This window comes from Pelophylax lessonae, assembly GCF_965119305.1.
Source record: "Pelophylax lessonae genome assembly, chromosome: 10".
NCBI classification, from domain to species: domain Eukaryota; kingdom Metazoa; phylum Chordata; class Amphibia; order Anura; family Ranidae; genus Pelophylax; species Pelophylax lessonae.
Genome location: NC_138777.1, coordinates 185953301 through 185981276, shown reverse-complemented (window position 1 = coordinate 185981276; position 27976 = coordinate 185953301). Strand labels below are relative to the sequence as shown.

General features: G+C 42.5%; 1 protein-coding gene across 2 annotated transcripts in view; it reads right to left on the bottom strand.

Moving 5' to 3' along the window:
- WWOX (WW domain containing oxidoreductase) overlaps positions 1 to 27976 on the bottom strand; it is a 1459759-nt gene that overhangs the window by 1370444 nt on the left and 61339 nt on the right. For both annotated transcript variants that reach the window (XM_082270137.1, XM_082270138.1), the window contains exon 5: positions 18802 to 18908. In XM_082270137.1, the coding sequence (XP_082126263.1) occupies positions 18802 to 18908 (107 nt within the window). The remainder of the gene's footprint in view (positions 1 to 18801; positions 18909 to 27976) is intronic.

Sequence of the window (27976 nt, the reverse complement as noted above, 5' to 3'; positions counted from 1 at the left end):
GAGCACCTTATCTTGCCTATTGAGAGCACAAACACCTGCACAGCAGGACTGTTTTATAATTGGGGCTTTTATATGTTTTATATCAGGGGTCTCCAAACTGTGGCCCGTTGCTTGTTTTTATCCGACACTGAGGGCACTACTCCTGGTTATAACACCAATGATGGGACACCATTCCTCTCTCTAAAGGCATCAATAAGGAACTATTTCTCCCATTAAAATGATGGGACAATTTTTTGCTTCTACTGGCAACAGTTTGGCCCACTAAAAAAAACCTGAAGGACAACAAACTGGCCCTTTGCTTAGAAAGTTTAGAGACTCCATATGTATGTTTATATTTTAAAATATTTTTTTGTATAATGGAGTAACAATTTAAGGACTTTATTTGGTTTGCAATGTTTGACTAGCATGGTTGACCATTGTATACTATTTTAAGTTATTAATACAGCAAAAAGGGTGACCTCTACTCATGCCACATCCTAGAATGTATACATGAAAAACAAGAAGGAACCCAGGACTAGGTTCTTCAATGGATGGACTTTACTGGCAATAGCATGACACCAACTCAAAAGATAAAAATATCATAATCATTTTATTCATGGGTTCCTTGGGGCATTGGAACCCAGGATATACCAAACAAGGGAGGTGCTGTATTAGGGTGCCATTTTGTTTTTATATTCCATCTGTATAGTTTTAATGTGTTCTTTATTTGTACATTTGGATGTCTTGCAAACATCCTCATATTTTTTAATCAAATGTGATGAATACAATTATTATGAAATTTTTATCTTTTGAGTTGGTTTCATGCTATTGCCAGTAAAGTCCATCCATTGAAGAACCCAGTCCTGGGTTCCTTCTTGTTTTTCTTGTATTATTAATATACTTCACAACTGCAGCAGTCAGTAGACAATATTTAGAATACACACCATTGGCGCTAAACCACAATAATTTAATATTCCTAAACATTTACCTAAATCCTTTCTCAATCCAGAGCTGTGCCCATATGCACCAGCACTATTCTCTCTTCCTCTTCTCACAGGACACACAGGTAGCAGGGGAGGGAGCGGGAAGGGGGTGGTGGCTGAACCAAGCTGCGCTGTCTATGGGGGAACACCGTACACAGCCTGGCTCTGGAGCACGCCTGCACTATTGCCCCTTGCGAGTGTGGCACTCGGAAAAAAGAGAGGAGCAGAGACGCCAACAAGGGACCCCAGAAGAGGAGGTAAGGGGCCATTCTGTGCAATACCTTTGCACAGAGCAGGTACCGTATATACTCGAGTATAAGCCGAGTTTTTCAGCACATTTTTTTGTGCTGAAAACGTCCCCCTCGGCTTATACTCAAGTCAAGGAAAAAAAAAAATTCCCTGTCCGCTCCGACGGGCTTAAGCTTTAAAAATGGCGCCGCCCTATCGCATACATGTCACCGTGCACGCGCCGCCGCCGCTCGTGTAATTTCGGCTATTCCCGGCCTCTCCCGCCGGCGCCGCTCGGGAGAGGCCGGGAATAGACGAAAGTGTACGAGCGGCGGCGGCGCGTGCGCAATGACGTGTCGGCGCCGGGCGGCGCCATTTTTAAAATGAAGGCGCCTCTGGAACAGGTAAGTGAAACAGCTTCACTACCTGCCATTATGCAGGGCTGCGGGCACACTACAAGGCATGCAGTGCTGCGGGCATGGTCCACCTGTACCATGCCCACAGCACTGCATCTCCTGTAGTATGCCCACAACCCCGGATCCTCTTGTACCATGCCAGTACCCTGCATTCTCCTGCACCATGCCAGTACCCTGCATTCTCCTGTACCATGCCAGTACCCTGCATTCTCCTGCACCATGCCAGTACCCTGCATTCTTCTGTACCATGCCAGTACCCTGCATTCTCCAGTACCATGCCAGTACCCTGCATTCTCCTGTACCATGCCAGTACCCTGCATTCTCCTGCACCATGCCAGTACCCTGCATTCTCCTGCACCATGCCAGTCACCCTGCATTCTCCTGTACCATGCCCGCCGCCCTGCATTCTCCTGCACCATGCCAGTACCCTGCATTCTCCTGCACCATGCCAGTACCCTGCATTCTCCTGCACCATGCCAGTACCCTGCATTCTCCTGCACCATGCCAGTACCCTGCATTCTCCTGCACCATGCCAGTCACCCTGCATTCTCCTGTACCATGCCCGCCGCCCTGCATTTTCCTGCACCATGCCAGTACCCTGCATTCTCCTGCACCATGCCAGTACCCTGCATTCTCCTGCACCATGCCAGTACCCTGCATTCTCCTGTACCATGCCCGCCGCCCTGCATTCTCACCCTAGGCTTATACTCGAGTCAATGATTTTTCCCATCTTTTTGTGGTAAAAGTAGGGGCCTCGGCTTATACTCGGGTCGGCTTATACTCGAGTATATACGGTAAATATAATTTTTTTTTATTTTAGGAAAAAAAATACCTTTAGAACCACTTTATTAACCTAGCTCTCCTGCTGCTTTTACCAACCTTCTGTTCCCACTATTATCATTACCTATCCAGTGCTTCTGGGTAGGGGTAGCATGTAACTCGAACCCCTTCCTCTCATGGTGAAATTCTGGGTGCCTAAGCTTCAGGAACTAGTCCCAAAGCTGTTGCTTTAAGAGGATTCCTAGCCCCGTGACAACTAAGAATTTGACAAATAAAGTCAAATAAGTAGTCTACAACAATATTATGAAAATAGTCGCTGGTTAGTAAACCTGAACAATTATATAGCACTAAAATGCTGAACTGAAAAAAAAAACATAAAAAATAAAAAAACTGTGAATTTTTTAAAAAAAAGCCAATAATATTTAAAGCTCATAATTTCTATCACCCAACTAAAAAAATCCATTTACTATTATTTCTTTGTAAATTCATCCGAACGTATCATGATAGAGATTAATATAAAAATGACTTGGTCCATTAAAATGAATTATTAGTATTGCATAGAATTTTATATAATCAAAAACATGGTAGACTAACAGTATACAGTATGATCTATACAAATTAACTGACTATAATAGCGTATACAGTCTTATATGATCAACTTTATGATCTAATAATGTAGCAGCCAGAACATTCAAAAGAAATCACATAAACTCCAAATCATATTAATGACAAATGATTTTTTTTTTTTAATAAAGAGAAAATTAAAAGTGCATTGGCATATTAAATCTAAAAGAAATTATTATTTTGCAGCTTACCAATTCTAAAATGTGATGGCTGCATTTGTTGCATTTGTTTCATTTTTTAAGGATTTATTTCTTCTATTTTCACCTGGGGATCCAGCCAGCAAGTCTGTTGTTTTCAAAAGCACAAGCTCTCCAGCAGAATGTATCAGTTTTCATGGATGGGACAAACCACTTAACACTGGCAGGGGTGATTAAAACGATCAGCTTTTATTTACTCATGCAATACCTTTATCCCAAAAGGAAAAAATACTGTTTGCTGTAACTGCTTATAAAGTGGGAGCTGGAGTTTGGCTTCAATTTATTTGTGTATCTAAATTTGCTAATACATTCAACACTACCCTCCCCCCAGACTAACAATGCTTGCTGTCTGCTGTAGCTCCTGTGCTCATTCTTCCAGAGTTGTGTCTCACTAATACTGTAGGTGTGTTACTGGCTAAATCCCCAGGTGAAAATAGAGGGGAAAAAAACAAAAAAAAGAAAATGGATGCGACCACCACATCTAATGATTGCTAAAAAACATGTAAACCCTTAACTCGTAAAACAACCCATTTAGTTTAAAATAGGAATGAAAGGCAAAACATTAGTGTATAGCTTAAAAAAAAATTATATATGCTTGAAGTGACCACATTTAAGCAATGATAGCCTCTGAACTGTCCCCTGTTTCACTTACCTATAAGAAGAAATACTTACCTTGAAAATGTCTTGTCCAGCGCTGCCATCTCAGGTGTGGGCAGCTGAAGCTGGAGCGTGTCCTCTCAGTGATGTCGGAGTCCCAGAATGCCGTGAACAGCTTCTGCGCATGTCCAGAAGCTGTTCAGCAGGGAATGACGCGCCTGTACCGGAAGTGACGAGTGACTCCAGTGCAGGTGCATTGATTCCTGGGAGCGATGACACTCATTTCCCAGGAGTCAATGCAAGGAGGAAGTGACAGCGTGGGCCGCGGCCGCAGAGGGAGGAAGAATTAGGAAGATAAGTATATTTTCATTAAAAACAAGGTAAGTGAAACAAAAACAATTTTTTAATTATCCAATTCTTTTTTCAGGTTCATCTAAGCTAGCGGACATGCAAAAATAGTTTTTAGGGTGGAACTCCGCTTTAAATAAACCTTTAGTGCACGTTTCCAGCACCTCATTCAAAATGCACTGCACTTGCGATCTGCAGTGGGTGTCGGTGTTAACTGAACCACTTGACCTCCAGAAGGTTTCACCCCCTTCATGACCAGCCCATTTTTTTGCGATACAACACTACATTACTTTAAATGACAATTGTGTGGCCGTGTGACACTTCACCCAAATAAAATCATCATGTTTTTCCTCACACATATAGCTTTCCTTTGGTGGTAGTTGATCAACTCTGCGGTTATTATTTTTAGCACTATAAACAAAAAATGACTGACAATTTTGAAAGCAAAACAGTATTTTATATTTTCTGCTATAAAACATACCCAATAAAAAAATGTAAAAAATCGAATTTCTTCATCAATTTAGGCCAATATGTATTCTACTGCATATTTTTGGTAAAAAAAAAAATCATAATAAGTGTATATTGATTGGTTTGCGCAAAAGTTATCGCGTCTACAAACTATGGGATATTTTTATTTATTTTTATTTTTCTTAGTAATGGTGGTGATCAGCGACTTAAAGCGGGACTGCAATTTTGCGGCAGACAAATCGGACACTGACAATTTTGGCACTTTTTGGGGACCAGTGAAACTAATACAGCAATCAGTGCTAAAAAATGTGCACTGTCTCTGTACTAATGACACTGGCTGTGTGCCAAGATTGTGCCAACTCACTGTGGGGAAGGTGCTTTGTCTAGGGCGCACGTGTCAAACACAAGGCCCTGGGGCCGAATCAGGTCCTCCAGAAAATTTTATGTGGCCCTTGCACCTCTCCTGCAGCTGCGGCAACTCCTTCATTGTTGCTCTCACCTTGTCTCAGCAGTCAGCAGAAGAGAGAATGGTAGAACTCCTCCACTAGATCCTGCACTTCTCCATGCAGCCACAGAGAGGCTCGTATCTTCCCACCCCCTTTCCCCATCTCAGCAGTCCGCAATAGAGAGGAAAACAGCACCCTCTCCTCTCCACTTTCCCTGGTCTTAGCATCAAGTAGACTCCAGCCTTCCTCTAGTCCTCCTCCCAACTCTGCACTTTCTGCCTCCCAGCTCCGCCCTCAGCTTCTTCCCTGCAGCAGCACAAGGTAAGGGGGGTGCACTGTGATGTAAGGGAAGGTGAGGGATTCTTAACTTCTGATGGTGGGGGGGGGGATGCTCTTGACATCTGATGTCAGGGGGGTGGGGTGCTCTGAACGCTTAGTCTTACAAATATAACCGGCCCTTTGAGGGGAACCATAATGCTGATTCGGCCCTTGATGAAATTGAGTTTGACACCCCTGGTCTAAGGGAAGGAAAAGATCCGTGTTCCTGCTTTGCAGAAACACAGAATCAAACTCCCCTCTGACAGAACGACAATCTGCCTTGGTTACATAGTAAAGATAGTAGAAGTGTCTGATTATGTACTAGGTATGTGATCTGGTGCAGAATAGCCACCCTGCCGCAGTATATGTGCTGTGGGCGGTCACTAAGTGGTTAAAGTGGAACTTCACTCTCCCAATCAACATTGATTATTTTTAATACTCACACTGCTAGCATTAGTAAATAGATAGGAAAATGTATTATATTTACTTGTTTTAAACTTTTTTTTTTTTTTTTACATTTTTCAGTTACTTCCTGGTTTCCTGCCTAGGCAAGTGATGTCATACATCCCAGTCGTCTTCAGGAGGGGAGCAGATGAGCAGGGGTTATCTCAGCTAAGCATAATCTCCTGCATGCATACTTGAGCTAAAGGCAGGAACTAAATGTTACATGAATCATTTGCCCTTACTCAAGATGGCCACAGCCAGAAATGCTGGGGGGTGTTTTTCAAAGTGACTTCTCACCAAAATAAAGGATGGAGACATGGATGGATGGGGGAGTTTGCTATGAATATTAAAAATGAATGATATAGTATTTTTGGTTTGTGGTGCTTTACAGCGTAACTCCACTTTTGTTGAGAAAAAACATTCCCCTCTGGGTGATCTCTGTACATTACAAGGATTTTAACAAACTTTGTTGCAGATTCCTACCTTTTGTTATTCTGAAGAAATTGTTTGTACCTCTGTGCCGGGTGGATCAGATGGGAGTGGTTTCATAATTATCTATCAGCTGTGCAGCAGGGAGCTAATTAGGAAATCTGCTGGGCCTGCATCCCTTTAGACGTGTTCCTATTGGGAGTATCTCACCAAACATGACATTTTTGTTGCAGGAGATGCCAGAAATCTGACTTGTATCTTAGGCAGACTTCTGGGAAATTTGGTGAGCCAATCACACAAGCAGGAAATGATGTTTCTGGGGTGTGGTCAGTATACATTCTGTGTACAGAACACCTCCAGGGAGCCATATTGCATTGCATTTTCAGAAAACTACAACAGCTGCAGATTGAAAAGGAAAGGTCATTTTTAATGACATTCAATTACAATATGATTTGTGTCGCAATTGTATATGCTATGTTGTTTATTCTTTATTTGCTATTTTTTTCCCCCACAAAAGTGGAGTTACCCTTTAACGACACCTCAAATGCAGGTCACTAATGCAGTGCTTTTACATGCACTGTATTGCATGGTACAGTAGTACCATGGGATCTGGTTGCTGTGCGTTTTGTAAAGTAGAGCATGCACTACTTTTGGTGTGGTCCAGTGCGATTTTAGCCCATTCATTTGCAGTGCACTCAGATTGCATGTGAATCACACAGAAATGCACATGGTGTGAACCGGCCCTTTAATTTCCCCCTTGAAAGTAACATTTTTCAGTGGAACTAACTTAGAAACCAATAAAAGAAACACAGTTAGACATGAAGACGATGTCACAAAAATCATGCCGATGTAAAAAGAACCTCTTGGTAAATTTAGTGAAACAGCAGGAGTGAAAACTGTCACTCCCTTTTATTCACCTCGGGTCTATACCTGGCTATTCATTCCTTCTACATTTTATCACAGCTGTCAGTCTTTATTATAACGATGTACTAAGAGTGACAGTGAGAGGTTATGCTGGGCTTTGTTATTATTCTTTTACAAAGCTCTACAAAAGAAATGTCATCATTAGATGGGATCATTTCAAGAGCTTTTCCATTCTAACTTAGAAGGCAGAAGACCACAGGTTATGGGTTATTTATTATAGGTACTTATATGGCGCCATCAATTCACTCAGCACTTTACACATGTATATTGTACATTCACATCAGTCACTTCAACACTGATGTCCTGGGTACTTGTTGGGATTCCACCGGATTCTTCAGTTTACATTCATTTTTGCCGGAACTGGCCAAACTATGTATATGTGCTTTAGAAAAAAGGTCCCCACATATCACCACAGAGAAGAGATACTGGGAAAAACTGGATTTTTGTCTTGTCGTAAAATCCTTTTCTCTGATGTTCATTGACGGACACATCTCCGTATCTTCTTGACCCTTGGGTTTATGCTGTCCCCTACAGGAGTAGGATACTAGGCAGAAAAAAGTTTGACTACGCCCATAGTGCAGTCTCAGGGGTTATATTCCCACTTCCTGCTATAGGTCTTCAGTTTTGTAACAAGCAGTGTCAGAATAACATATAACCCAACTCAATAGAGGAGTGGATGCGCAAACTGTTGGCGCTATATAAATCCTGTATAATAATGTAGCACCCTTTTAGATAGGTGCTAGGAAGGAGAGTAGTGTGCTCTGCCTGCTTAACAGGGGAGCCTGATCAATAGTTATGCCTGTTGCATGTGTGATTCATCTGGGCTGAGGGAGTGTCCCCACTGTGTCCAATAGGGGAGCGTGTTGGACAGTGGAGGAAACACAGCCAGTAACACACAGGCTTTGTAACTATACCAGTGGGTTGGCACAAGCAGTGGTGCATCCTGGGATATGTTGTAAAAGCCAAGGGCACATGTGAAAGGGTGTCTTTGGGCGGGAAGCCAGTTCTCAGAAGGAGGGTGACGGCTGTCTCTCCTCCTGTCTGTATGGAAGGTGGTCACAGGCGGTCGGCCTAGTGAGCCAGAAGTGTGGTACTGAGCCAGGAGCTCCAGTGGATGCTGACAAGTGAGTTGGAGGCAGAAGCAACCTTGGGAAAAACAGTGTCTGTGAGTACCGGGAAGCTTGTCAGGGGTCTGCCCAGGAAAGGGGACCACTCCAGTGGAGAGCCAGTGGACAGGGGCTAGCACGCACAGTGCGTGAGAAAGGGGGTACCAAGTTAGGACCCTGAAGAGAAACTATAACAGGATCATTTTCTTTATCTTCACTTCAGTGACAAGGTGAAGCAGCGGCCTTGCCACACACTACAGCTAGTTTTCCTCAAGATTTGTGCATAAATATAAAAGATAAAATAAGTACCGTTGCTGCACAAGACCGCAGTGATACTGATATTAATCTGCAGTGCATAAATGGTAATCCCACCAACTAACAGTGAAACCTGAACACAGGTACCTGAGCACAGATAGAATATAAACAGGAAAATTACCCCCTGATTCACATCACTCAAATTGTGCATGCATATTAAATCAAAAAACAAAGTCCATAAGTAGTCCGTAATGTAAACAGTTATTGACAGATCCTCCTATTTATCAATGGGGTTGAAAAAGATGATTCGTAATAATTATAGGGATCACCACCAAGCTCCACCACCTCTGTGTTGGGGTTAAAAAAATTGGCCACTCACCAACTTCCCATGCCTACCCACTCTCATGGATTAGGCTCACCAGATATGTATGTGGATTCATCAAAGACCCTCATCAAAACATTCATCCAATGATAATACTTCATCCAATGTAATAATACCCCTCACAGGTGGAGGAAGAAAGAAGGATCGCAAATCGCGTAGGAACGTTTAAAAATGTGGATTTATTAATTAAAAACTCATTGCACTCACTGGTACACCATGAAATACAGGCATATCATGTCATGCGAGGAGTCCCAAATTCCCTGATGGTCTGGAGTTAGCTCCACGCCGAACGCCAAGGCCCGCTGAGACTGTCTCCTCATGTGTTGTTGACGCAATACTGCCACGCCCCGACACGTTTCGTCACTTCCTGGCTTCTTAGTGACAGCGGACGTGTCGTCCCTATACACCATCATCCAGCATGACAACGCTCTCCTAGCCCTAAATTGGGCATTGAGCAGAAGGGATGAGATTTAATTTGAACAAAAAGCTTTCATCCAAAAGGCCCTTGATTTTTGTCTCGGGCACAATTATTTCTGGTACCAGAATATGTTCTACAGCCAGAAAACAGGGGTGGCCATGGGAGCCAAATTTGCTCCCAGTCTTGCCAATATTTTTATGGCAGAGTGGGAGGACAAATTTGTCTTCAACATCAATAGACCTGAGTTGAAATTCTATCGCAGCTTTATAGATGATATTATCTTCATTTGGGAAGGCCCAGAATCAACCTTGGTATCATTTATGACCCATTTAAATAATAATCCAAATAACATCTTATTGGATTATGTATGGAGTGAGAGGGAGGTCCACTTTCTGGATGTTGTGATCCAGAGAGAAGGTGCGAAGCTTACTACTAAAGTGTACTTCAAACCGACTGATAGGAACAGTTATTTGTCAATTCAAAGCAGACATCACCCTCTGTGGTTGAAGAACATTCCCCGCGGTCAACTGACACGAATTAGACGTAACTGTTCTTATGACCAAGATTTTCACTCTCAGTCCTTTGTCATTAAAAAGAAATTTGTTGACAAGAGATATAGAGAGGAATCTTTGGATTGTGAAATACAAAGGGTACTGGCAACTACAAGAGCTGATCTATTGAAGGATAAAGCGAGAAAGGACACTATGAATGGTATATCCAACACAAAGGAATTCAGTTTCCTTTCAGACTACTCTCAAGATTATAGAAGTGTGGAAGAGATATTTAAAATACACTGGCATGTCCTGGGGATGGATAAGATTTTAGGCCCAGTTCTGCCGAGTGTCCCTTCATTCATTTACAGGAGAGCTCCCAATTTTGGTGACCGTATTGTACATAAAATCTTGGACCCCCCAGATACCTCCTTTTTCCCAGGTAGGAAGGGTTTCCACGCGTGTGGGAGGTGTAGAGCTTGTTTTTTAGATTTTGACTTGATAAAAGCTTTTTGCACCCTACACAGCAGCACTTAATCTACGAGGGCTATGGTAGTATTCTAAGCCAACCAGGCTCTGTAGCATTAACATGTGCTAACAAAGAACATGCTAACAGGAGGAGAAAGCCAAGTGAGTAAGTCTCCATCCGCTCATTCACTGTCCTCCAATCATAGGCTGGAGGCAGAAAGGTGACCAGGCTGTGCATTCCTAATTGTAGAAGTGTAAAGTCATGTCACTAGCCTGGTGGCTAGCTGGTATACTATATATATATATATATATATATATATATATATATATATATATATATATATATATATATATATATATAGATATATATACTATGTATATATTGTTAAAGTGATAGGCCCTGTCACTATGTGAATTTAGGTAATGTGGTAACCTTTAATCCTGTACAGCGCCTTGAAAACTTATTCATACCCCTTGAAATTTTCCATATGTTGTCATGTTACAACCAAAAACGTAAATGTATATTATTGGAATTTTACGTAATAGACCAACACAAAGTGGCACATAATTGTGAAGTGAAGTGGAAGGAAAATGATAAATGGTTTTAAAATGTTTTACAAATAAATATGTGAAAAGTGTGGCATGCATTTATATTCAGCCCCCCTGAGTCAATACTTTGTAGAACCACCGTTCACTGAAATTACAGCTGCAAAGTTTTTATGTCCCGCTTTTTGGTTCCATCTATCCCCTGTGTCCACCCCAAGCCAGTTTTGCCTTTGTTTGTTTGGAGGAGGTATGTGTACTATTAAGATCACACCTATATGTATTCAAATACAAATATATCCTATATGATTTGTGAATTAATAATATTTTTTTATTTTATTTTAAGAATACACATACGGTCCTGATGAAGCTTACTGCGAAACGCGTTGACCTTTGAACAGACGTGTTCTCATATCTACGCAACTCTGATATGTATTGTATTCCCACTATGTACATGATTCATACCTAGTAGTTCTATTCTCTTGTATGTATGTTTGGTGAGCTGGACCCTTTTCTTTGGTCAGCTTCATCAATTGTATTTGGTTTTAACATTGAACTAATAAATGTTTATTTTATAATTATGTGTATGTTTATCTGTCTCATGATGTGCCCATGAAGTCTAGTTTTTATCACTGAAGACATGCAGCTAAACTAAATTAACACTCGAATACACATGCCAAAAAATAGTCACGTATAAGATACGATTATAGCACAGAAAAAATAATGTATCAGTCCCAAGCAAGATATCCCTTTCCAGGGGAAATTAATTCAATGTTAAATTATTCTGTGCAAATACTACAGAAAATAAGTCTCCATATGCAACTGCCCCACAGGCAATATTGTTTAGGTTGCCCAATATGTATTAAAAGTTAGACACACATTTCAGAACAAATGGCTGTTCATGGCTAAGATCCCTCAGTTTCAAGTGAGTAATATTTTGGTGGTAATTTATTAAAAAAAGAGAAAGGAAAATTAACGCTAAACTGAAGTTGTCATCAACAGTGGCTAATTAAACGTCTTGTTTTGTTTTTTGAAAATGTAATAGGAAATTAGCCTGATAGAACCAGCAATAATCCACGTTGCTTCTAGTCGCTCATTCCTCCTCGATCCTCCAGCTGCTACCAAGTGTGTGCCCCAGCCCTAACCAAATGTCAGAAGCAATAAAATAACGGCATCACAAATGCTAAAAACAGTTTAATCTGATAACACAGGGTCTCTACGATTAAGCCCCCTTTTGGTCGAAACGCATTGGAGCAGGTGAACAAAAGACAGGGTGTCAAGCTGTGATACTGTGCTGTGAACGCAATGCCCCAGGAAGACTTTCCTTCTGACAAAATGTATGTTAGGTGGAGCGGCGCGGTGACGTCATAATGTTCGCTGTGGAGAGCGGTGCATCCTTGTGTCATGCTGTACAACTTTTAATGTTTGTGAGCACCAATTACTAATATCACTGCACTATGGAGCTTTCTCTTGTGTTTCTTCTGTGACACAGTTGAGCTTTTGAGGATCCCGATGGATGTTTGAATAAAGAGGAGTGTGTTAAAACAATCTATCTGAGACCCATTTTAAGTGCTGTAGGACCTCCACATTTTTGGGGGGTCTATTGCTCTGGCAAGCAGTTTGATGTGTAGATAGAGGAGCACTGGATAGACAGCTTTTTGCATAGAATTTACAGAGTCTTTGAAGCATGTTTCTGTTAACATATTGATGGACTTTATCACAAATTTTGTCACTGATTTGAGCATTGTGATTCACACTGATTAGCGATGAATATGTGTTTATAATCATCTTATGATTTCAATATAATTACTGATTTTTGTCATTATATCACATTAAGGGTCCTTTCACACGGGCGTTCCGCCCAGCGGACTTCACTTTGCTCAGCGGGGGATTGATCCGTTGATCCCCGCTGAGCAGGTGGATGACAGGTCCATCTCCACTCACTGTGCTGAGATGGACCTGTCAGAGTCCCACTCTCCTCTATGGGAGATCCAATGAAAACAGACCGCCTGTCCATTTTCATCCGATCCAATCCACCAGATGGATAAAAAATAGGGGTACCATCCATGTGGAATTCAGGGACAGGATCGAATCGGATAGCAGCATGTGTCAGCAGACATCCGCTGCCCCATAGGAGCATCCGATCATGTCCACCTGGAAAACTGACAGGTGGACCTGATAATAAAGCCCGCGTAAAAGGGGCCTGAGCACATGAGCTTAATTTTGAGTGTCATGGCAAAGGCTGTGAATACTTCTGTATATGTACATTTTTAAGTTTAATTTTTAATAAATCTGCAAAGATTTCAAACAAACTTCTTTCACGTTGTCATTGTGGGGTATTGTTTATCAAATTTTGAGGAAAATAATGAATTGAATCCATTTTGGAATAAGGCTGTAAGATAACAAAATGTGGAAAAAGTGAAGCACTGTGAATATTTTCTGGATGCACTGTATTTCCATAAATACAAAAAATATTTTTTGCTTTGTAGACATAAATAAAAAAATGGATAAAATCTATTTATAGTCACCTGACTGTATACATTCATCTGTTTGGTATCGCAATACTTAAAGTGACACTAAACTCTGGTTGAAACAAAAAAAAAATCTATTCAAGCATGCATTCTTAACTCAGAAAAGAACCTTCTATTCTCAGCCTCCTCCAAATCTCCAAATTCCTTTTTTTAAGCTCCTGTGATCTCACTTCCTGTTAGAGGGTGGCGACATTCGTTTTCCATGGTCTCACTGTACAGTATCTCACAAAAGTGAGTACACCCCTCACATTTTTGTAAATATTTTATTATATCTTTTCATGTGACAACACTGAAGAAATTACACTTTGCTACAACGTAAAGTAGTGAGTGTACAGCTTGTATAACAGTGTACATTTGCTGTCCCCTCAAAATAACTCAACACACAGCCATTAATGTCTAAACCGCTGGGAACAAAAGTGAGTACACCCCTAAGTGAAAATGTCCAAATTGGGCCCAATTAGCCATTACCCACCCCCCGGGTGTCATGTGACTCGTTAGTGTTACAAGGTCTCAGGTGTGAATGGGGAGCAGGTGTGTTAAATTTGGTGTTATCGCTCTCACTCTCTCATACTGGTCACTGGAAGTTCAACATGGCAGCTCATGGCAAAGAACTCTCTGAGAATCTGAAAAAAAAAATTGTTGCTCTACATAAAGATGGCTAAGGCTATAAGAAGATTGTCAAGACCCTGAAACTGTGCTGCAGCACGGTGGCCAATACCATACAGCGGTTTAAAAGGACAGGTTCCATTCAGAACAGGCCTCGCCATGGTCGATAAAAGAAGTTGAGTGCATGTACTTGTAGCGTCAAATCCAGAGGTTGTCTTTGGGAAATAGATGTACGAGTGCAGCCAGCATTGCTGCAAAGGTTGAAGGGGTGGGGGGTCAGCCTGTTAGTGCTCAGACCAAACGCCGCACACTGCTTCAAATTGGTCTGCATGGCTGTCGTCCCAGAAAGAAGCCTCTTCTAAAGATTATGCACAAGAAAGCCAGCAAACAGTTTGCTGAAGACAAGCAGACTAAGGACATGGATTACTGGAACCATGTTCTGTGGTCTGATGAGACCAAGATAAACTTATTTGGTTCAGATGGGGTCAAGCGTGTGTGGCGGCAACCAGGTGAGGAGTACAAAGACAAGTGTGTCTATCCTACAGTCAAGCATGGTGGTGGGAGTGTCATGGTCTGGGGCTTCATGAGCGCTGCCGTCACTGGTGAGCTACAGTTCATTGAGGGATCCATGAATGCCAACATGATGAAGCACAGCATGATCCCCTCTCTTCATAGACTGGGCCGCAGGGCAGTATTCCAACATGATAAAGTCCCCAAACACACCTCCAAGATGACCACTGCCTTGCTAAAGAAGCTGAAGGTAAAAGTGATGAACTGGCCAAGCATGTCTCCAGACCTAAACCCTATTGAGCGTCTGTGGGGCATCCTCAAAACGGAAGGTGGAGGAGTGCAAGGTCTCTAACATCCACCAGCTCTGTGATGTCGTTATGGAGAAGTGGACAAGGACTCCAGTGGCAAGCTGTGAAGCTTTGGTGAACTCCATGCCCAAGACGGTTAAGGCAGTGCTGGAAAATAATGGTGGCCACACAAAATATTGTAACTGTGGGCCCAATTTGGACATTTGCACTTAGGGGTGTACTCACTTTTGTTGCCAGCAGTTTAGACATTAATGGTTGTGTGTTGAGTTATTTTGAGGGGACAGCAAATTTACACTGTTATACAAGATGTACACTCACTACTTTTCATTGTAGCAAACGGTCATTTGTTCAATGTTATCACATGAAAAGATATAATAAAGTATTTACAAAAATGTGAGGGGTGTACTCACTTTTGTGAGATACTGTATATATACACACACACGCACACAGATACACACTCTTACAGCAGTGATCAGTGGGGGGTCTTTCCAATCTTCCTGTCGGCACACAGAGTTCTAATGCGCAAGGAGGGTGTGCATTAGGGCGTGCCCAGGCACACACCAATGGCCTATACGGTTTAATATTGAGTTGGCCCACCTATAACAGCTTCAACTCTTCTGGGAAGGCTGTCCACAAGGTTTAGGAGTGTGTCTATGGGAATGTTTGACCATTCTTCCAGAAGCGCATTTATGAGGTCGGACACTGATGTTAGATGAGAATGCCTGGCTCCCTGTCTCCGCTCTTATTCCTCCCAAAGGTGTTCTATTGGGTTGTGGTCAGGACCAGTCAAGTTTCTCCACCCCAAACATCAGTGCTTGACCTCACAAATGCATTTCTGAAAGAATGGTCAAACATTCCCATAGACACATTCCTAAACCTTGTGGGCCAACTCAATATTGAACCCTAAAGTCTATGCGCGTTTAAAGGCAGGCGTCCCAATACTTTTTCCAATATAGTGTATTTGTTACATGGGCGGCAACAGGTAAAGTAGTGGAAGTGAATGGATTATTTTTGGAGAGTAAGGATACCATATAGAGCCACTTTAATATTACCTACAAGTAGAGGTTCAGAAGAAATCTTGAGCCTGGGATCACACTTGTGCAGTGCAGGAAACTGCATTGGATTCCGATAAGAATCGCATCTTTCACATGTGATTTGGGAAAATTAATTTTGTATGGGCTCAATTCGCACCCCACCGCATGAAAAAGGCGCATGCATCTTTTTTTCTTTTCTTGCCACACCAAAATCAGATGTCATGGCTGTTCAAACCCAGGCAATCGGATTCTTGCAATCGAACTGCATTTTGTGACCTTTTTTGGGGTGTCAATAATTTACCATTGACACCGGTGGCAGATCGCATGATCTGAGTGTGATTTCAAACGCTCAGGATTCGCTGCATTTACCGAACATCATATATGTGAACCGGGGCTAAGTATTTTCTGTTTGCCATGACTCATCAATAGAAGGAAGGAGTACATCTTTGTGGAGTGCACCACTATTGCAATTTCACCATAAAAAAAAGTACAGTCAAAGCTACAGTCAAAATAAGAAATGCTGTTTTCTACGATGAATCTATCTTTATAAGAAATGGGCTGAACGTTAATTCTAGTTTTTTTTTTTTCCTCTGCATAGAATGCAATGTAAATTTCAGGCATCCTGTAATTAATCAACAAATTCTCTCCTGGCTATATAGCGCGAGTAATCAAAGTTCAGTAATAACTTATTCTTTCTGCTCCAGCACCTGCATTTCATTTGTTTATTTTCACAGTCTCGGAAATCTGAGGGACTGTCAAAGTGCCATAATATTACCACAATAATCAAAGTTAATTAGCCCCTCTCAATAAACAACAAAGCCATTACAGAGATACAGTGAAAGCTTTTTTCTCCCTTGGTTGGGGGACACGTTAAATTGTTTTTCCTAAGACAAAAAAAAGAATAAAAATGATTCCTTTGGAAATGGCAAATGACAAGGATTGGAAAGTACTTAGAGATACCTTCTGCTCCCACCCAATGCTGAGACTCTGCTAGGATTTGTCTGAGATTTGAGTGTGATCTGCTGCTTTAAGGCCCAAAAATGATCCCTTGCACTGCAAGGGTGTATTCCTCATTGATGTCAAGGGGAACAATAAAAGGAGATATACTTACAAACTCAGGGGAGGACTGGGCCAGGGGGCGGGGGGGGGGGCAATTGCCCCCCCTGGGCTTCTCTGATGCCCCATCAAAAGGCTGCATCACTTCTGCCACAACATGCCTAAAGGATTCCTGAGTGCGGGTTGAAGACAAGGACAAAGCGCAGGCCTCCCTTCCCCCTTACCCAGCATGAATGGTGTAAACTGTGTCTGCGCAGAGGCCGGTACCATGCCCCATTGGACACCCTTCTGCCCAGGCCAGCCCCAAACGAGCTGTCCCAGCTCCCCCCAACCTCACCCTGCTGGTCAGGTCAGAAACCCGAATTCAGACGGTAAGTAGAGAGTATCTGGAGCAGGGCTTCAGCGTGGAATGGGGGTCAGAAGGAGGATTGGGAGGGTGGGAGGGGGGTTAGGGAGAATGGGAGGGGGGCATAGTTGCTGCACCATGAGCCTCTGGTTTGTACTTACCCCCTGGGCTGAAAGTTGCCAGTCTGCCCCTGTACACACTCACCCACTCCTCCCCGCTACTAGACAGATCCCTGCCACTTTTGCACCCCCCATGCACCCTGGTCTAGGGTCCTGATGCGCTGGATGTGAGGACACCGAGGGACAATCCACCACAGATCATGAGGAAGCACCACTCGGGGCTGTACTTCTCCTGGGGATCACAGGAGTGCAATTTGTTCTCCACTCCCGTAACTCGTTTTTGTTTTTTGCTACTGAGCCAATCCAGGCTTGGGAAAGATCTCAACTCTACAGTCAGGAGACACCCAGATAAAAACGCAGGCAGCTGGCTTAGCCCAACCCACTGAGAGCCTGAGCCAGCCTCATCCCCTCCACAGCCTGGCATTCAGTGAGCGTTGGAGGGGCAGAGCAGAGATCTGGTGACTGACAGTCACCAACTCTCTGCTCAATGAAGACTGAGAACTGAGTGATCAGCAGTCTTTGATTGCTCAGTTCTCACTAGTAGGCTCCAGTAGTTGAAAAATATATGGGTTAACTGTTTTACCTGCCAAGGGATATGCAGTTCTGCTTGGGTAGTCTTGTGATTCAGTCGTGTGATCTGTCACACTATACGGTAAAGCTGGCCCTACACATAAAAAATTTCCTCCAACCATGGTACACAGCATGGGTGAACAAATCTCCTGCTTTGTATTTTGAGAGCCAACCCCAACAGCTGTTAAAATCCCTGAAACTGGAGGCAGTTGCTGTTTGGCCAACAATTTTCCACCTGGTTACTCAATCAATGGATGTTGGGTAGGAGGCAGCCAACAGGACCACCCACTGAGTGAATTTTGGCTAGCTCATCAGGAACTGACCAAAATGCGCTCCAGCATGGTAGTGACATAACTACATTTCACTGCAAATTTCCTAATACTAGCAGTCACAGACAACAGGCTGTAGGTACAGGGGTGCCTGGGCACCCTCACATACTGGGAAGTGCTCTGCTACTTTAGGGAGGAATTCAAGACAAAAGGGGACAATTTTCAGGGCACAGCTTAGGCACAATTAACATTTCTAAATGTTTCCTATAGAATAGCAACTCTGCACTTTTGGATTTCACTTTTAAGTGTATGAACTTCAAACATAGATAAATCAGTGGTGTGCAAACCCTATATGCCAGTATCAAATGTGCATAAATCAACAACCATCAGTGTAAGCAATGCAATTTACACAGTAAGCTTTGCACATAATTTAATGAAAGAAGGCTTGTGAGCTACAATTGAAACAAGATCTAAGCTGTACATATTTTTGTATGTGAAACCCACAGTGATCACATCAGTTGCTATATCTCATTTCAGTTGTTATTTGCACTCATACAAATTGTAGTCACGTCAATCTAAAAAAATAAAAAAGGAATATTTTGACTTACCCATTCGTCTAATATCTGCCTCTTGGCTTCATTGGCTTTTTGGAGGTTTCTGCATGCCATGATAACATGTGCACCATGGAGAGACAATGATCGAGCTGTTTCAAATCCTGCATGGAGGAAAAACAGCCTATAAATATTGAACAATAATCCAAAATGTATTTTTTATTTTTTTTTATTTTAAACTTTTTAATTAAAAAAAAAAAATCCAGGCTTAGTCAGCAGGCAGTGCACATAGGTACTTACGTACTTTATGTACTGTATATAAAGGGGAATGTCTCTTAAACTATTATTATATTTTGAATGCTTTAAGTTGTAGAAAAATGACTAAAAAAATCAGACAGAAAAAAAATGCAAACCTAAGAATAGAAAAAGTTCAGGAAAATGGAAAAAAAAAAATCACAATATAGTAATAAGGAATGGTAGTAAGAATGTAAATAAAATGTAAAACTACATTTTACAATACGTATAAATTATTAAAACAAGTCATACATAAAGGTATGGACAATTTATATGACATATACAATACACAAAGCTAAGAATTAAAGGAGAAGTACAGCCAAAGCATAGAGCAATGCTAACATCACGAGGGCAGCGCCACTCCTTGAATAACTGTATTTTAAGTAGGGATAGACCGATATGGTTTTTCCAGGGCCGATACCGATATTTTGGTCACAACGTATCAGTATTGGCCGATATGGCCCGATATTTTGTACATTTAAAATTTTGAATTACAAAAGACAATTTTTGACACAAATCTGGCTAGCACCCTGTGGTGGGTGGCTGGCTGGCTGGCACCCTGTGGTGGGTGGCTGGCTTGCTGGCACCCTGTGGTGGGTGGCTGGCTGGCACACTGTGGTGGGTGGGTGGCTGGTTGTCTGGCACCCTGTGGTGGGTGGCTGGCTTGTTGGCACCCTGTGGTGGGTGGGTGGCTGGCTGGCACAGGGCCTGTGGGTGGCTGGCTGGTACAGGGCATGTGGGGGGCAGGCTGGTACAGTGCCTGTGGCTGGCTGGTACAGGGCCTTTGGGTGGGTGGCTGTCTGGCACCCTGTGGTGGGTGGCTGGCACTGGGTCTGTGGGTGGCTGGCTGGTACCGTGCCTGTGGCTGGCTGGTACAGAGCCTGTGGGTGGCTGGCTGGCACAGGGCCTGTGGGTGGCTGGCTCGCTGGTACAGTGCCTGTGGCTGGCTGGTACAGGGCCTGTGGATGTGGGTAGCTGGCTGGCATCGGGCTGCTAGTCCTGACTCCAGACGAGGCTGTCCAAGGTGAGGGAGGCAGCCTAAGAAGGCAGAATGATGTCACAAAAATATCGGCAATATCGGCCAGTTCCGGGGCCTATACTGATATATCAGGGAAAGTGCATATTCGCCCCCAATATATCGGCCTTGCCGATAATGGGTATATCCCTAATTTTAAGTGATAGGTCCATCAGGGGACAGGTCCATGATGCCCCGCGCTGCACTGCTTTTTTGTTTTACACTGCTGCTGGGGTAATTTTTTTTTACGTTGTCCAGATTTAAATCTCCTTTTTACAGGGTTGCTTGGTTTCATTTTATTTTTTTTTACTATAGTGACAGGACTGAGTTAGGCTAAGCTTTTGCCACTCACCAACCACCCCCCTTAGACTGCAGTAGGCTCTGGACTGGGGTGTTTACACGACACGGTCGCGATGCTTCACTTCATGCCCGCAACAAAGTTTCAAGCAAAAAGGGAAGGGCAAACACCCTGCAACCACAAGCAATTCATGAAGAGAAAGGAGGGGGAAGGTGTATGGCGCTGCCAAAAACTGCTGATGTTTCTATATGTCCAAAATTTAGGCGTTATAGATACATACAAAATAAATCACCACTATGAATAAAGTGTCCAGTGCATCCTATGTGTCTTCCTATTGAATGTGCAATACTAAAAGATAATACAAATAAATAATAAATATTTGTGCTGAAAAGTGGATATAGAATAAGTGAAATTTGGTATGATGAGAAAATTAGATGAAATGTATGAATTAAAAAATAGATAAAGGGGTGGATTTGTACAGAATAAAAATAAATATATAAAAAATATAAAAATGGATCCACTTAAAGTATGACTTAAATAAGGTGCACAATAGGTAGATAAATATTATAGCAGCAATGATACAAGAATAAATAAGTCCGTTACACCTAAGAAAGAACAAATAGTCCCACAATGCAAGAAAATTCCTAAAAAACTTGGCAAAAAAAGGTGACTTGAGTGCAGGTGTTCTGATGAAATATTAAAGGTGCTCAGGTATATGGTGACCGTTCAGTGCTCCCCGCACCCCTTGGACCGCACTCACCAGAACTATGTACCCCTGCAGGGGTATCAGGCCTTGTCTATAATCCTGGATCTTCTCCACTGACCATCAAAGTGGTTGGGTGGTCCGATTATCTACCCGAATCTTGTGAACCAGGTTCCTTGATGTTAGGGTCCGAAGGTGTATCGATATATGGGGGAAGAAGGCTCACATAGAGTAGTACTGCTGAGCAGTACTGAGCAGTACTACTCTATGTGAGCCTTCTTCCCCCATATATCGATACACCTTCGGACCCTAACATCAAGGAACCTGGTTCACAAGATTCGGGTAGATAATCGGACCACCCAACCACTTTGATGGTCAGTGGAGAAGATCCAGGATTATAGACAAGGCCTGATACCCCTGCAGGGGTACATAGTTCTGGTGAGTGCGGTCCAAGGGGTGCGGGGAGCACTGAACGGTCACCATATACCTGAGCACCTTTAATATTTCATCAGAACACCTGCACTCAAGTCACCTTTTTTTGCCAAGTTTTTTAGGAATTTTCTTGCATTGTGGGACTATTTGTTCTTTCTTAGGTGTAACGGACTTATTTATTCTTGTATCATTGCTGCTATAATATTTATCTACCTATTGTGCACCTTATTTAAGTCATACTTTAAGTGGATCCATTTTTATATTTTTTATATATTTATTTTTATTCTGTACAAATCCACCCCTTTATCTATTTTTTAATTCATACATTTCATCTAATTTTCTCATCATACCAAATTTCACTTATTCTATATCCACTTTTCAGCACAAATATTTATTATTTATTTGTATTATCTTTTAGTATTGCACATTCAATAGGAAGACACATAGGATGCACTGGACACTTTATTCATAGTGGTGATTTATTTTGTATGTATCTATAACGCCTAAATTTTGGACATATAGAAACATCAGCAGTTTTTGGCAGCGCCATACACCTTCCCCCTCCTTTCTCTTCATTCTCACTATATTCTTAGTAATATAGTATAAAGGTGGGCTGCAGCCAATACTAAATACCAGGAATCTAGAATTATCCTAAGCGCGGATTTGTTTACATTTCACAAGCAATTCATGTGGTGTGTTTCTCTGCAAAAATGGAGTTAAAAAAGGCAGTGAGAAGGCGTTGCATTATTTCCTCACCACCTGTCAGTAGCCTCTGAAGAGTGACTTGAGCACAGATTGGGCTTCAGGCACCAGAGGAAAAGGAGAGCACGTTTAAAGGGGTTGAAAAGTCAATAGGTTTTTTTTATCTTAATGCCTTCTTTGTGCAGCCGCCCCCCAGCAACCCCTAATATTTACCTGAGCCGCATCTCTGTCCAGCGATGTCCTCTTCCTTCCGTGACTTTCCCTCCTGATTGGCTGAGACACAGCCGCAGCGCCATTGGCTACCGTGGCTGTCAATCAAAAACACCCAATCAGAAGAGATAGGAGGTGGGGCCGAAGGGTAGCTCAGTGTCTGAATGGACACAAGGAGCTGCAGCTCCGCTCGGGTGCCCCCATAACAAGCTGCTTGCTGTGGGGGCACTTGACAGGAGGGAGGGGCCAGGAGCAGAGAAGAGGGACCCCAGAAGAGGAGGATCTGGGCTTCTCTGTGCAAAACCAACTGCACCGAGGAGGTAAGTATAACATGTTTGTTATTTAAAAAAAAAAAAAAAAACTTTACAATCACTTTAAATCTACAATTAAGGTAACCAATGCAATAATAATTAAAATATTTGCTTACTAAAATGCAGTATGCTTTCCCTTTAAACAAGTATACTTGGACCAATATATCTAAGCAAGGCATTCAGAAAGCACAAAACAATATTCTCTGCAAAACCTAGTTTCTTTAATGCTGAGTTGCAACAATGGTTTACGTTAAACAGTCAGTGCTGAGGCAGGTGTATAAAGACAGCAGTACACCCTTGGATGTCTCTCGGATTGCTACGGCATAGACATGTAGAAAATTTACTGTCGAATTAACTGGGTTAACTGGATTGGTTTAAAATGACTGTGTAAACTCTGGCTGTTTCTCGTGCAACCTCGAGGGACCCATCCATTGTTGTGTACTGTACACTATTCCAAATCAAAGCATTCAAAAATTAAGTGCGGTTTGCAAGATTGATGAAGAAGCCATATGTTCCCTATTAAGTCAAGAAAGACAAAAATGTATAATTACACCATTTAATGTACTTAGCAAATATTTTCTGTTAGTCTATGGAAATCCACCAAAGCGATTAGGAATTATGACAATAAGACAGCGGGTTTTTTTTCCATGCAGCAAAATTTTTAACGTGACATGGCAAAAAAAAACAGACATTAGGAAAGAAAAGTGCCACTTTAAAAAATATAATAATAATAATAATAAAAATAAAAAAAAGCAGATTGCTATCAGCAAAACAAAGTCTAGAATGTATTACTTTCTAACGATTTTGTGGGCAGCTGCAGATTTAAATGACCGTGTTATTTCAGAAGTTGGATAAAAAGTTAATTGCTTAGTCAAAGACTTTATGGATTGAAGAGCAAAAATCTTTGACGTTCTTACAAAAGTGACAAAGAGATCGGCTTAATTAAAGTGCTTGAGGGCCCCTGTAGCACGAGGACTGGCTTCAAATGCCGATATTGGCAGGACTGTATTTCCTTGTGTGATAAGTAAGTTGTCCATCTAAAGACAATCAGCACTTATGTCAAGCATTTGACCTCAACCTGTGAAGTCCTGTGATAAACAGACAGGATTAAATGTTTTACTAACATCAGTTTCCACATACCACTATGCCTTCAATGGAATCAATTTCACTTTTCTAAAGTTCTTTTTAAATAAATACATGAATAGGATGATCACACAATGGACATGTGGGCAGGCTATGCACATGTAGATAGTTTTACATTATCTACAAGCATTAAATATTCGTTAAAATAAGCCTTTACTGGGGGGGGGGCGTGGCAACCGCACAATGTGATGGCCGCATTCTAAGAGAGCTCCACTTGCCGGCTACTGAATCTGCCTGTTTGGAATCCCCGCGACTCATCCCATACCCATACACTCCACTCTCTCCTCTTACACCCCAGAGACTGCACAACATGACGAGGCATCGAAGAGATAAACCCCTGATGGGTAAATTAGATGGCTTCTTCTCTCCCTTACCACCGAGGCTACAACAAAATAGCGGTGACCGCCGCCATTTAGTGCCAGATACCCGTGTTTTAGAGGCCCCTTCAGTGACACCAGGACATCAGGGAGACCAGATGAATATCCACCCAGCTCCATCCTCCCACTCTGGGTCCTCCACACCATCCACAAGGAGCCCTGCTAAATCCAGAGCATGGCTAGATGAGGAAGATGACCTCTTAATCCAAGATGGCACGGAAGTGAGCAATATGCATACCCCACAAATTAGCCAGACTCAGGATGACCCCATTACATCATTCCCTACCTCTGGCCAGCCTGTATCCGATTCCAATCAAAAGGACATGCTACTCTCTCTACATGCATCACTACAAGCGGACATGGTATCATGCATTCATGGGTTCCAAAAAGATATTACAGCAATAGGAGGTAGAGTAAATCAGATTTAAAATAGGAAGGAAGAATATGCAAACTCCTTCAACTCCCTCCTTGACTCAAATGAGGAACAAAAGGAAGATATACACTGGCTCAGAGAGAAGGTGGCAAATATGGAAGGCCGCTCTCTCCGTAACAATATCAAAATAGGAGAGGTACCTGAGACAGTCACACAGGCCCATCTCGGTCACTATGCACAAGACCTGTTCAAATGCATTGCACCCAACTTGACACAGGAAGATATCACAATTGACATAATTCACAGACTTCCTAAGCCAGCCTACCTTCCTCAGTCATTGCCAGGAGATGTGATACTCCATATCCACTTTTATCAGGCGAAGGAAAAAATCCTGTCAAACTTCCGCCGTATGGACCCACTCCCTGAACAGTACGCCAGATTACAACTCCTGCCAGACCTATCCCAACTTATCCTTCAAAAGCAAAAGAATCTGGCAACCATCACAAAAGCACTCAGGAACCACACAATCACTCATCACTGGCACTACCCCTGCATGCTAGTGGTGACACGAGACAGAGAAACCATCTGAATCAAAACACTCGATGAGGGCATTCGATTCCTCAGAAGTTGGGATATCATACCAGATATGAACCCATCTCAAACTAACCCCAATGCCACATCACAAGAGTGGCAAGTTGTATCTCACAAAAGATCCACTAAGAAGCACTCCAGCAATGGATCTTGAACACCCAAGCTATTCATCTATACCTACAATTTATAGCCAGTAATGAGCATCTGATGCTCTGTTCTTTTTCTTACCCCTCTAGTCCAGCAGAGTTATTGCCCGCGGCTCACGTTGAGCCCTTTTTTATACCCATTTACCAGTTCTCTACTTCCAACAAATTATCTCACCTCTACAACACAAGCGCTTTGGTACAGGACACAGCTATTCTACTGAATACCTTCCCGACCACCATACCCCCTCATTATGGGGTTCAAAATTGTCTCACTTAACACCAGAGTCTTAAATCCCCGCAAAACGATGCTCCATGTGGAGAGAAGCCATCAAACACCATCCTTACCTGTGAAATCAATACCCAACTGTTCACCTTGGTTAATCTGTACGCTCCAAACTCCCACCAACTGCAATTCATTTGCAAAGTGGTCCGCAAAGCTTCAAAGATGCAATATGGCCGTCTGATAATTTGTGGGGACTTTAACACCCTGGTGGATTCATCAATGGACTCATACAACCCATTCAAATGTTTACTGCCCACTTTAGGTCGACTACTCCACGAAGAAGATCTATTTGATGTCTGGAGATGTCATCACGAAATGGAGAGAGATTACACCCAGGCACACCTCCTACTCCCGTATTGACCTTTTTCTTGTTGACAAATTGTTGCTCCAGCAGACATCCTCCTCCTCCATTGCAGACATTACTTGGTCGGACCATGCAGCAATTTCAATTTCAGTGGAAGAGTGGGACACCTGCTCTCCGATTCGCATTTGGCGCTGCAACTCAAAAGTAATTTCCGAACCTTCTACTACTCAATTGCTCACTCAACATCTCAGGGAATGCTTAAATAACAATGCTTTCCCCTCCGGTGACCCCTTTCTAATTTGGAATGCCCATAAGGCATATATGAGAGGAGTCATCCTCTAATGCTGCACACAAGCTAAAAAACGATACTCCCAGCATTTAGACACCATGCTTGAGGAGATCCACTAATTTGAAATACTTATCCTCAACCCTCTCGAAACTTTGATTAGACCTCAGAGCTAATCTATTCGAGAAGTTCGAAAGATTAGAGAGAACTTTAAAAATCAAACACTACGCAAGTGGTAATAAAACAGGTAAACTATTGGCCAACAGATTGAAAGTCCAACAAACAAAATCTAAAATCTCGCACCTTCTCAACCCTCATACTAACCACAAAAAGACCAACCCTCAAGATATCGCTAACTCATTTGCTGACTACTATAGCTCATTATACAATCTTAAAGATGACCCCTTACTCCCCATCCCACCCCTCAACTCGGACGTTAGAATCTATGCGAAGCTCCTAGCCAGACGCCTATTTGACATTCTTCCAGAATTGGTGAGCCCTGATCAAACAGGCTTCATGAAGGGAAGATAGGGAGCTAAAGCCACCTGGAGAATTGTTGATCTCCACCTAGCCGGATCCGGTCGTGCACCTTTTCTGCTTATCTCTTTGGATGCAGAGAAGGAATTTGACAGGATTCACTGGGGCTATATGGGGAAAGTGTTAACAAAATTTGATTTCCAGGGTGCAATTCTTAAGGCTATCTTAGCTCTTTAATCCTGTCCCTCAGCCCAGGTATATACCTTCAGCCTCCTGTCTAAGTCATTTGAAATCGCAAACGGTACCAGGCAAGGATTCCCCCTTTCGCCCTCCATATTCAACCTACTAATTGAGCCACTTGCCGAAGTCATATGCTCACACCCCAAAATTCAAGGATTTCGACTGGGCCAATCCCACCACTCAATTAGTCTCTTCGCAGACGATATTATATTACTTTTGACCCATCCTACCACTTCCCTAATACACACGCCCATGATATCTTATCATGATTCAGTACAATTACATACTACAAAGTAAACTGCTCTAAATCTTTAGTCCTTGACCTAAACGTGCCCAAGACCCAGCGACAAGCACTTCAACCCAAATTCCCTTACACTTGGAGTTCTTGGGAGATCCCATACTTTACACACATCACAACTGGCCTCCCGAAACTTAGACATTCTACGCAGGAAGTGGACCCAGGAGCTATCCTATTTATCTAAATTTGAATTATCCTGGTCTGGACGATTGGTGTCATTTAAAATGCTCCTCCCCCAGATGCTCTACCTGTTCTGCACGCAGGTTCTCTTCTCTGCCAAACAACTCGTCATACTGAACACCCTACTCAAAAACTTTATTTGGCAGGGAAAAGGGCAAAATGCTCTACTTTCCTCCTGGTTAAACACAGGAATGCTGGAGGTATGGGCCTGGTTTATGTGAGAGATTACTATTTGGCGACTCGCTTAGAGCAAATTAAACACTGGTTTAACCCAACCAGTGTTTTGCCATGGGTAGTGCTTGAAAGGTGCATCCAAATTTCCAAAAGAAAAAAAAAAGTATTACTAGCCGACCATTGGCAACCCACCCAATTAACGGATCTATCACCCCCAATTAGAGCCTCACTCCTTGCCTGGAGAGCTCTTCACACTACTCCGTACCCAGAGTCCTTTAAAACTCCTCTACTTATCCCCACGGAAGTTATTCACCCCTTAGCTCCAAAAATTTCATTGCAACAATGGACCACCAAAGGGGCCAGACTACTTAATAATATATCTGTGAACAATAGGC